This window comes from Diabrotica virgifera, chromosome 3, assembly GCF_917563875.1.
Source record: "Diabrotica virgifera virgifera chromosome 3, PGI_DIABVI_V3a".
Taxonomy (NCBI): domain Eukaryota; kingdom Metazoa; phylum Arthropoda; class Insecta; order Coleoptera; family Chrysomelidae; genus Diabrotica; species Diabrotica virgifera.
The window spans coordinates 259,953,798-259,966,931 of NC_065445.1; the positions used below are offsets into that span (position 1 = coordinate 259,953,798).

At 34.9% G+C, this 13,134-nt stretch overlaps 2 protein-coding genes across 8 annotated transcripts in view; one reads left to right on the forward strand and one right to left on the reverse strand.

Annotated features, from left to right (window-relative positions):
- Positions 1–13,134, forward strand: part of LOC114324758 (uncharacterized) — a 1,163,158-nt gene that overhangs the window by 225,512 nt on the left and 924,512 nt on the right. The gene's annotated exons all lie outside the window — the stretch shown is intronic.
- On the reverse strand, positions 5,193–10,428 carry LOC126881713 (uncharacterized). The gene is made up of 2 exons (XM_050646139.1): positions 10,003–10,428; positions 5,193–9,441 (listed from the first exon to the last, which is right to left on the reverse strand). Exon 2 carries the CDS (start codon positions 6,948–6,950, stop codon positions 5,553–5,555), a length of 1,398 nt encoding a protein of 465 aa, XP_050502096.1. The 5' UTR covers positions 6,951–9,441; positions 10,003–10,428; the 3' UTR covers positions 5,193–5,552.

A 13,134-nucleotide genomic window follows, 5' to 3' on the forward strand; every position in this document is an offset into this window, starting at 1 on the left:
AATAATCGATTCTATAAGGGGCGGAACGTCACATTCCCTTTCAACCACCAGAAAAAAAAATTTTATTTAAAAATTTTTTTTTTTTTTTTTTTCAAAATATTAAACTAGAGTAGTAGTGCTTAGTGTATCATTCCCCGTTGATTCGCAAGATTACAAATAATCACCACTAATAATCAAGGGAAAGTAGGATGGTCACTGCAGCAAATACCGGAAATTGCAAAATATGACCCGAAGTCCTAGTAAAAGTGCTAAAGATGAGACATAATTTATAATGACAAATAAGTGTCGAATTGGCAGTAAATCCAAAGTTGAACTATCCATGGACATCAGATTTATAAGGAGTATATCCAAGGACGAACAACCAGGCAAAGGTGAGAGCCAATTCATACCATAACGCAAGTACATATACTAAAGTCACCAATGAAATCAATAACTATAATAAGTGAAGAATCAAACACTCAATCCTAAATTGGACTAGCAATGGACACCAGATTCGTAATAGCATATCCAGAGAAGAACAACTAGGAATATTTATAGAATAATTTTCACCAATACCAACTAATATAAATAGTGAACATACCAAAGGAATGCAAACACATTAACCAAAATAAATGTGGAATCAGACACTCAATCCAAAGTCAGACTATCAATGGACAACAGATTCACAAAAGCATATCCAATGAAGAACGACCAGGAAGATTTATGGACCAATTCACATCCATACTAAATCATATAAATAAATTAGGTCTACGTACACCCACATCCGGTAATACGAACCTATACAACCAAATAAACAAAATAAGTGAAGAATCGGACACTTAATCCAAAATCGGACTAGCAATGGACACCAGATTTATAGGAGCATATCCAAAGAAGAACGATCAGGAAGATTTATGGACCAATTCTCACTAATACTAAATAACTAACTAAATTAGCTCTAGATCTACCCTCATCCGGTAATATGAGCCTATCGAAACTAAATAGTAAAAATAAAGGATGAACTTATAAGTTCTATGACTCCATGGTAAATACAAAATATGACGGGAACGAGCTCCCAATCTTTCATAAGACTGTATATTCATGTGAACATACATAGGATTATCCAGGAGATATTCCTGAATCTAAGCAACAATTAATGCCTAAGGAAAGAAGAGGGAATCTACTAAAAAGAAAATCAATAATTTGTCCCAGTGGGTTAATCACTAACATTACGACTCTACGTCTATGGAAAGTCAAGCATCAATATACTATGAACTAAGAGACATAAAATAAGCAAACTAGACTTCCCTATTATCGTGTGAAAATGTGCCTGGAATATTTGGAACAATTGCACAAGAATGGTTAGGAAGTGTTGTACACCATTTCCCAACCAGAAATATTATCATGGATAAACATCTGCCTACTCTGACAAGAAAGACATGGATTACGAAATCGGATAGCAGTGATCAGTTGCTGAACTTCGAACCCACGTATTCACCAACTTTGAGCATTAACAGACTAGTTCATAAGAAGAAATATGAAGGACTCAAGAATTCATTTATAAATCAAAATTCCAAATTCATTCCAGAATCATCCTGTGGAGGAAGTAAGAATCCGAATTAATATAAAGTATTTAAGGTACCTGTGACAAATATCAATAAAGTAACCCAATAACAAATTAACAACCACAACTTCTTTCCAATATGGCAAATCCAATGACATGATATAAAAACAATAAAAAAAAATAATAGGTATGTAATCAAATATCCAAGATATAACACAGAATCTAAGATATGGTAGTGTAACATAGCTCCATCTATATTAAGCAAGAATACTTGTATGAGCCCACACATCCAAATATCTTAATATATAATAATCAACAGCCCTTTTATTCTGAGAGGTTGAGTACAAAACTAAGAGTACAAGTGGAGGTTATTAACTTGGTAATACTACTGGCTGGATTAGTATTTGAGAATATTTGTCGATAATGACTCAAATGCAATCTATAATACAAAAAAATAATAATAAACTCATACAAGCGGTATTACACAAGAATTCGGTACCTAATAACTAATACGTGAGAAATCATCAAGCCATGCCGAAGGATAAAAATTGCTATGGTCAGGCATTATCTGGTGATTAACAATTTAAACTAAAATACTATACCATAATAAAACTAATTAAAGGCAAACACAGGAAGATATTAGCTTAAACAACCCTGTTAAGCTAATCTTCTTCCGATGAAGTTGAAGAATCCACATCGTCCATGGTGTTGTCAGGCAGTAAATCCTTTACATGAAATTGACCAATTCGCTTATTAGTCGAATTGTCCTTTAATTCATAAATCAAAGGAGATATTACCCTTGAGACAGTACATGGGACATATTTCTGGCAAAACTTTGCAGAAATGGCATCACCCTTATTGGATTTGACAAAATTGCGCTTTAAGACTCGATCACCAACAAAGAATCGCAGATCTCGTTTCCTCAAATTATAGTGCTGCTGGTTCCTTAGGTAAGAAGTTTTTAACTTCTTCCTAATGTCTGCGAAAATATGAGGTAACGCCTGGAGATCATCTAAGCGATGAAGTTTCTCAGATATTTGAGGAAGATTTTCGGAATTGTCTGAAATTACACCAAAATAATCACCTGATAAAGCCACATTCCTACCAAAATTCAAATATGCTGGAGAGCACTGGGTAACTTCATGGACAGAAGTCCTTATGGCTTGAGCTATGGAATGAATATATTGATCCCAAGCTCTGTGATCAGGGTAAGTATAGGACCTTAGAGCTGTGACAATACTGCGATTTACTCTCTCAGTATGATTTGCTTGTGGATGGTAGGCAGCATTATAAAAGGTCTTTTGAACCTTATATTTAGCTAGAAGATCTTTAAAGGCCTTCGATACAAACTGAGGACCGTTGTCACATGACACAATTTGAGGAACACCATACACCAAAAAGACTTGTTCCTCCAAATATTTTAAAATTGCTGGAGTTGTGGCCTGGCGAAGGGGACAAACTAAAGGAAATTTAGTGAAATAATCCACAACTACCAGGCAATAGGTATTACCCTTGTAACTCCGAGGATAAGGTCCAATGAGATCCATTGAGATCATCTGCCAAGGAAAATTTATGTTCCTGAAGGAACCCATAAGTCCAGCCTGTGGTAGGTTACTTGGTTTACAAGTAGCACAAACCATGCATTTAGAAATGTACCTTTTTATAGACTTCCGCATACCAGGCCAATAATATAATTCGGCAATACGGTGATAAGTCTTATAAAAACCAAAATGACCCGCCGTAACTTCATCATGAAACATATGCAGAATATTTTCCCTATTTGGCGTAGGTACAACTATTTTCCACTCCGACATATTGGATAAGGACTCTATCGGACTTAAGATGTGTTTGTACAGAATATTATTCTCTACCTTAAAATCAGGATATTTTTGTGGGTCTTGAGTAACCCTATCAATCATATTCTGATACCACATATCAGGACTTAAAGAGGACAGATCTAGGACATTAATATCATGGACACGTGAAAGAGCATCTGCGACCACTACCCCGTTTGCCTTTCTATGGACAATCTTATATGAATAGGCAGCCAGTTTGCATATCCATCGAGAAAGCCTCTGTGAAGGGTTTTTCATACTATGAAGCCATACTAAGGAACTATGATCAGTAATTATAGTGAAATTACGACCTTCCAGATAATAACGAAAAGCTTCTAACCCATGGATGATAGCTAAGAGTTCTTTCTCCGTAGTTGAATAGTTTTTCTGGGCCTTGTTCAACTTCTTACTAGTGTACGCTATGGGGTGTTCGGAGCCATCTTTCAACTGAAATAATACGCCTCCAGAAGCTGTATTAGAGCAATCTGTCATTAGATAAAAATGCTCATCAAAATTAGGTGACATCATAACCGGAGCGCTCGTTAAAGCATCTTTAACGCGCCTAAAAGCTTCGTCAGCCTCAGGAGTCCAAGTAATGGTCTGTCCCTTTTTCCTGTTCTTCAAAAGATCAGTAAGAGGTGACAACAAAGTAGAGTAGGACGGTACAAATCGCCGATAATAGCCACACATTCCCAATATCCTACGGACTTGGGTGGTGGTCTTTGGTATAGGAAAATTTTTGATAGCAACTATTTTCTCAGGATCAGTCCTCAGCCCCTGGTTATCCACAACATAACCCAAGAACTTAAGACTAGGGCGACAAAACTGACATTTATCCAGATTGACCGTTAGATTAGCTTCCTTAAGACGTAAAAATAACTTATCTAAAATTTCCATATGAAGGGAAAAATCAGGAGTGACAACCAAAATATCGTCTAAATAATAGAAAACATAGGGCTCTAACGGTGGACCAATGACTAAATCCATCAGACGACACATTGTCTGAGGAGCAGAAACAAGACCGAAAGGCATGGTGACAAACTGGAATAATCCTTTACCACTGACAGCAAAAGCAGTATACTTCTTGCTCTCTTCACTCAGTGGGATCTGTAGGAAGGCCTTAGACAAATCAATAGAAGAGATGTATTTGGCATTCTGAAGTTTGCTCAAAATCACATCTATTCTGGGGATAGGATAAGCATCCCTGTTAGTTGTGATACTGTTTAGTTTTCGACCGTCAAAGCAGATCCTGAAGGATCCATCCTTCTTCTTCGTTAACCAGAGCGGAGAACAGTAGGACGATGTTGAAGGTTCTATGATATTTAAAGCAAGCATCGAATCTACTTCCTTTTCTAAATCTGCCTGCCAGGCTTGAGGTATGGGGTACTGATATAATCTGAAAGGAGTGGGATTTCCCACTTCGATAGTGTGAGAGATTAACGACGTACGACCTAGTTTGTCTTTTGAAGAAAGAGTAGTAAATTTAGAGATCATACTCTCTAATTGCCTTTGTTCAGAGCTTGATAAACTAGCAAAATCGTGAATAGCACTAAGGGTAGATAAATTAAATTCAGATATGGAAAAAGAAAAATCAGAACAACTTAAGGTACTATTGAAAGCATTGAAAAAGTCCATACCTAAAATTATAGAATTCTGCACGGAAGGAATAACATAAAATGTAATTTCCCTACATAAATCTGCCACTGTGATTTTAATTTGGAGTTTGCCCGTAATGGACTGAACTGTACCATCTGCAGTAGATACTTGCAAAGATGAAATGGGCATAATGGGAATACTAGAATTTTTCAATAAATTTAACGAATGTGCCCCTATCAATGAAATATTAGAGCCACTATCTAACAAAGCTAAACACGATTGTCCTAAAATTTGAATAGGAAGATATGGCCTATTATCATTTTGTTTCCTAACTAATAACGAATTAATATCTAGATCTAAAGTATTTGGTTGTCTACAACCGTTATATGGAACTAACCCAGACGTATCATCATCATTAACAAAACTAGAATCTAATATAGATAATGGAACCACATTACTATCACAATTATTATTGTTACGTTGAACACTACCAATCAAAGAAGCGTTTGTAAATGACCATCTGTGATCATTTGAATCAAGCGAATCTAACGTATTATCTATAGAAATAAATTTCTGGTTTAATTTTGTTTTGTGGTGTGTGCTGCTTTCTTGAACGACACCCCTTTCCCTTTTCGTGAAGATGGGTTTGGGTTGCTGGATGTGCTTGGTCCAGCAGTTTCGTTTGACGATGGGGTTTGATTCCCTGATTGGATGTTGGACGGAGAAACGTTCAGGGGACGGACCTCCGACGTGTCGTTTCCCGAACACTTAGAACAGTTTCTTTTAAGGGTGTTCTCTCGGCCACAACCATGGCAGAAAATACGATTTTGAGGAATCCCACAATTGTAAAATGGGTGACCAGGCTGATCACAATTCCAGCAGACAAGAGAACTAACAACCGAAACATTATGTTCATGACCCTTATTTAGCCAAGAACGTTGCCTAAAGGAAGTTGGCTGAGAAGAAGAGTTAGAAGAGGATCGAGATGTGGATGGAGGTTGAGAAGACCAGGATAACGTTTCCTCCAAACGTTTGCATTTTATAGTAAGGTCATCAATGTTCTGAATGTCCATAAGAGCTAATTGTTGATGATAAAAGGGCAATAGACATTTAAGGATGATTTTAATTTTAGCTAAATCTGACAAAGGAGTGTCTAAACGACTACACATACCTAATATAGTATTAATAAACATAGTAACAGATTCCCCAGGTTTCTGCTTATGATTCTTAATTTGATCCAATAAATCATCCTGGAATGAATACGGAAGAAAATCCGACTTCAACTTTTTAATCAGATCAGACCAACAAGAAAAATTACCCCTGTTATTCATAAACCATGTAAAAGCGGTCCCGGTGAACAACTCAGCAGAAGCAGCAAACAAATCCTCTTCAGAAACACCTCTAGATATTCGAAGACATTCAACCCTTTCTAAAAATGACATCACATCAGTGTGCTGTTTTTCACCTGAAAATGAAATACCCCATTTGTGTACTTGAACAGGTTTGGAGTACGTAAAGCTAGGTACATTGACTGAAGCATTAGGAGTAGAGGTAGCAATGGGGTTAACTCTAGAATCAAGTTCACCCTCTAGTGTTAATATTTTAAGAGAAACAGACCTCTTGAACGGTTCCTGTTCTTCAGAAGGACAGTGTAGCAAGTGTACACGGGCAGAAATATGGCCTAGACGAGATGTTAATCGCGCATACTCTGTATCCTTTACAGTTCCCCTAAACTTTTCGATTTTTTTAGACAAGCTGTCCAATGTTTCAGTGATTCCTTTTTGTTGTTCCTCAAAAGGAAGGGATACAGCTGAAATTTGGAGAAAACTTCTATTGCCAGCTTCTTGTTTCAAAGCACCTCTCAAAAGATTGCGTTTTTTATCGACAGTTGTCGACTCCTCTGGCATTATGTCCCGAATCTTTAATTCATAATCCAATTCATCCACCAGAAGATGTTCAGCTTTAAAAGCACACATGATGAGAGCAAAGTTATTGACAAATAGTCCAAAGAACAGAAATATGAAAAATATGAAAATATGAAAGTTTGCACGCAAAATATATATAATATAAACCGAGAAAATATCAGCAACACACCAACAAAATCAAAATAGCCAGCAAAAAAAAAAAATATATATATAATGCAGTATATAATCTAATAAATAAGATCAAATAAATATATAAGATCAAATAAATGGATAAATAATCCAATAAATATTGTATACTCAAGTAAACCTACTACCTAAATACTGGAAGTAAATTTTTTTATTTATATGTAACTTACCACCACTCTAGAAAAAATATATATCTATAATAATAATAATAATAATCAACACTTAGTTGTACCTCCAACTATACCACTATTGACTGAAGAAATAAAATTGTTATATGAATTATATTATTAATAGCAATATTAAATATAAGTTCCCAATAAAAATTCAAAATCTAACCCAGAATGTAAGCTGCACAAACATATACTATAATGAGGTCCCAAAATATAAACAAAAATCAAAACAGCGTTTAAGAATACCTGATATGTATCAGAAATTAAAAATAAAATAAATAAGTAACAATATGTGTATAGGATACCAAACGGAAATAACAAAGAGATTTCAGATAAAAGAGAAGAATTGACCTAAATGAATACTGTCTCAGACCAAAAATAAAGCCACCACGTTGGAAAGCCGATGTCACATCTAGCCGATGATTTTCTGTTGGAGTGAATGAAAAGGGAGTGGTAAACTCCAACAGAAGTAGTAAAAAGAAGAAGATCTACTTAATGTAGCCAAAGGACAAAAATGTGTGGCTTCTCCGTTGAAGAAGCTGGAGTAACTAAAATACAACTTTGTAGTAGTATTTGTATGGAAGGATGCCAAGACAAAGAATATCGAATTGATACAGGACTAGAGATGAGAAATCATTAATAGATAGATATAACTTGAATGGCTAGCTAAATATGTATGAGAAGGGCCACTTGACACTCAAGGAAGGATTCGGCCAATTTGCACGGCTATTTTTGGCCAGACAATAGATTAAAGGAAGTGACAATGATGGCTCGAAAAGAAGATATGAAGATAATGTTCAGAAAATAGATAGAGTAAATATAATAATATACTGAAAATAGAATGAATTTTTGGGCGCCAGAAGAAGGATAACTAGGTTAACGCTCTTCCAGGTATTCTACGCTGCTATAGAGTATGTTAAATTTGTAGTACAAGTATGTGAAAAGTTATTAAAGATTATTAAATTATAAAATATACTACTAAAAATAAAGGAGTAATAAGAAAAAAAAAAATCACAATAAATGTATATTTATTGAATGTAACTACTAGATCTTTTTAACAATCTCTGAGTTAGGACAAGTAACTAGTGTGTAACTCTAACATGACAGGAAAAAGTGATACTAGTGAAAGTCAATTACAAAATCATCATACAACTATGATCTAAGAATACTCTTTATAAGGTTAGAAAAACTGACTACGGGTACCTCTAATACAGGAAGTACAACTTACAACTAGGTTAGTAGAACCCTCACCAAATAATAATTGTACGTTTATAATACGTACACCTTAATTAAATACTACCTGATACTATATATAACATATAAATACCTCACTGTGAGTGGGACAGGCACAAGCCTTATTGAATAAATAAACCTACGAGTGGATACACAGATCCTTTTCCTAACTCGTGGTTTATAATAGTAATAATAACAAGTGAAACCAAAAACTAATCTGAGGGATTAGAATCCAGAAGTTCATATGAATTTAATAAATTAAAGTTAAAGTTAAATAAAGTTAATAAGTTAAAGTTAAGTAAAGTTAATAAGTTCAAGTTAAATAAAGTTAATAATTACAATTTTGACTAATATGTGAAGTTAATTTTTAAAAATTTAATTAAACATATACTAAAATAATGGAATGAGTTTAAATAATTATACAAAAGTGGAACACAGCCTAAAAATAATCAAGATAAGAGTACCGACTACTATTATCAGGGAAAATATCTGAGCTCAGAAATTTATACCTTTATAGATTGCAGAGTGTTGGGGAACGCTATCAATTAAATATTATGTTGTAAAGAAAAAAAACCTATAAAAAATATAAAGCAGGAAAAATGTGTGTGCAATTGAACTATAAAAAAAAATGTACTAAATATCACAAAACCAGTCTGTCTTTAATAAGAGCACAGTAAATGTTCCCAAACAAACCACTCTTTCCTAATCTTGAAGTTGATGTAATGAGCACCCAAGGGTGCTAACTCTCGCTAGCAGCTGTCCTGCTGGAGGTACAGGAGAGGAAGACTGGTAGAAAGCAGCTGAAGGTACTCAAAACTGTTGGAAAGCAGCTGGAGGTACTCAAAAAAAGAAAATGTGGAAATAATCCAGGCTGGTCGCCTATTGATTGTTTCTCTCTGTGTGGTCTGGCCTTGGTGTTGTTGTAGGGTGGCTTTAAGATTTCATGGTAGGTGCTAAAAAAAACACAGTGTGGTGTTACTACCAATCTACCAATGTCAAAAAAAAGAAGCAAGAGATACGAGGAGGTGTTTTTATTCCTATGGGAATAAGAAGAAATAGGTCATTAAGTCCAAAAACTTGAATGACTAGACAGCTTGACCTTTTATCAGGTTGCTATCAGATGACCTTGGTCAAATAACACAAGTAATTTCCAATTGAAATACAAAATATAATTACTGTGAAAGAATATTTTATTATAATATATACACCGGTATATAGATATATTATACAAGGATGAAATATAGTAAGACTAAGCGATGGATACTTATTTGATCATCGTTCAAAAGATAGGAGTTCTGTAGACTTGAAAGGAATATAAAAAATGGAGTTTAAATTAGCTCTATTTTCCAACTGGAAGCACAAATTAACAACGAATATTGAATTATCTCTAGATGAGTTTGATCCATGAAAATAAAACATAAAAACCATGAAAATAGACTATGTGAAACTTAGTTAGCAAATGTCAAGGACTTCCAAAATGGCTGAATAAAATACTTAATAAAATGTGTATTTACCGGGGTAGAACTCATTGGATATAGTATGCTCTAAAATTCTTCAAATCCACTGCTGCTGGATAACTTCACTATACTTTTATTGTAATATTTAATCAATTTGGAACTGAGAATTAGAGGTGAATAATTGAGTCTAATGACCCCGCACACTACGATTCAGACCGAACACTCGAGAAACAATGGCAATCCAAGGCTCACGTTCACAGCTGAATCCTTCGTACCCCTCTACTAAGCATTGGCTGTCAAAGTGGGGAAACCAATGTTGCCACGTTTTAAATGTGACGTCATCAAGCATTTAAAAATTCTGAGATGGGTTTAAGTTCTATTTGAATAAACATTGAAAGAAAATAATTCTGAAAATAATTAAATAATATTTTGGATAGTTAAATAATATCTTCCCATCAATAATCGATTCTATAAGGGGCGGAACGTCACAATCGGTCAGAGTTTTAGCTTCTGAATCCAACTATACTAAAAGACTGTTCTTAGAGATGGCTTTCATTTCGCAGAATTCTAATGCAATGAACAAAAGGAGTGACATAAATCAATTAAGCTCTATTTACTCATATCTATTATGTTTAGACAACTATCCTCATTTCAATGATGTCTTATCAACTGATTCATTGTAAAGTTTCCAGCTTTCAGTACATTGAAATGTAAATTATTTATAATTTTGGTTTTTAACTTCAAACAAAACTCTGGTAAATTTTTGATGTGTATTCTTAAAGTATTAGTACTACATAAGACAAAGAAAAAAGAAGAAGTGGTGTCATTTGCGTATGTCCAGGAATGACATTGACTTCTAACCTCACATTTCACACTTGCCGGCACACGTGGCATGTAAACCTTTTTAATTGTCTTTTTCTTATGTGTTAGTGTAGAAAATAATTTGTCAATTTGGTCTTTTACACCATGTATTTTTTAATATTTGACTCAATCAATGAGTGGTGCGTGAATTTGTCACCTGTGAGTATAACATCCACGGAAAGCAAATCTCAATAACGTAAGTTTTTAAACCTTTACACCTTGTACTGTATGTTTTCGAGGATGCTGTACTAACAGTAGCACTTTATTTCAGTTATTCCTGATGATGAAAATAAACATTTTCGAAAGCTTGAAACTTAGTTAAAAGAGTACACTTATTTCACCGCTGCATATCCCAATAACCTCAGAATTCCGTATATATATATATATATATATATATATATATATATATATATATATATATATATATATATATATATAATATATATATATAAAAGAATTTTGAAGGTTTAAAAAAAACCGTAACAACACCACCCCACCTAAAAAAATAGAAACCTAAAAAAATAGAAATAAAACAAACAAACCTCCTCCAGGACATAGAAGGAAGACACCCAAGTGTGGTCATTCATCAAGCAACCGAAGAAATGGCAATGGAAACCCCCAGACTGAATTGGTACACTGATTCTAAAAATGGATAGTAACTAAACTCAGAAAGCTCAAGTTGCACCTTAGGTTACTGGTGCCTTGAGGTCTCGTGCAGGAGTTCTCAAATCAGCCTAAAAGTCTCCAAAGCCGTAACATCAATCAACCCAACAACATGCAACAAACGGAAGTCAACTCTGCACAACCAAATAAGACAACTTCAACCAAATAAGACAACTTTCACCAAACGAAATGACAAACAGTGAATTGTTAAATTAACGAAATTGTTGCACGAACCTTCAATGAAAATGTAAATTGCCAGGAAACAATTCGTATGGCATTATGTAATGCATGAGAAACTAATGAAAACTTAGTGACAGAAGAAGCTAAGTTCAGAGTTTTAAAATACGTGCCCACCTCTAACCCGATGTAGCAGTCTCTGACAGGAAGATCATAAATCCAAGGAGCTGCCACCCAAGAAAAAACTTTTAACTCATGTCCATGAAGCGGCAAGTGTTGTCAATGAGAAGAATCCAAAACAACAATTATTCAGAGTCCTAAGGAGGATGTAACTTAATGTCCTTAGCATTCCATACGCCAACATTACGACCTGAAACATCAACTAATTCGTACGTCCACAGGGATACGACTTTACCTATGGTAAACGGACCAACATATCTTTTCGCGAATTTCGCAGTAAACTATTTAGCTGCGTCAGAAATTACATAGTTCTTTCGCCAGACCTTTTGGCTTACCATATACCTATCAGGTCGTCTACGAAGGTTGTACGAATCTTTGGATTTCTCATATGCCTTACTCAAATGCACACGTATATCAGTAAAAACTCTCTACATCACATCACTCTTTGTCATAACATCAAGAGGTGGTTTATCACAATCTTCAAAATGTCTCTCAGATGCTTTACCGAAAACAGGTACTCCTCTACCAAACATAACAAAATTTGGGGTATGTCCATGAGATTCATGAACAGCAGACCTAGCGGCGTACGATATTTTACCTAGAAATTGATCCCACTTAGTATAAGCCCGAGATTTTCTAGGGTTTAAGTTTTTGTTGTTGTCAACCGTTGTCAACGGTTCTTTTTTTTAGGTGGGGTGGTGTTGTTACGGTTTTTTTTAAACCTTCACAATTCTTTTATATATATTAAATTGAGAGATATTTAAATACTTTAAAACCACCTGTTGACGCCTATGGTAGTTCCTATAAAACAGTTGGTTCGTTTGCAAAAAGGTTCTGTTGTGTTGATTTGTTTGGGAGCAGTTTGAGATTCTAAAAATATGCTGTCTTTCTCTCGTTCACAGGTTGTGCATAGGTTCTTGTCGCGTAACTGAATCAATCAGTGGCTCCATGCTTGAATGATTCGTCTGAGTTGAAACTCCGATCGAATGACATTAAGCAAAGGAACCACTGATTGATTCAGTTGCGTGACAAGAACCTATGCACGACCTGTGAACGAGAGAAAGACAGCATATTTCTAGAATCTCAAACCATTCCTAAACAAATCAACAGAACAGACCCTTTTTGCCAACGAACCAACTGTTTTATAGGAACTACCATAGGCGTAACCAGGAGGATTTAAAGTCTTTAAATATCTTTCAATTTAACATAATATATAAATGAACTGTGAAGATTTGAAAAGAACCGTAACAGAGTGGGGTTCAAACGAACTCTAGCCTGCAACGTTATGATGATATTGGTTATGTGAGA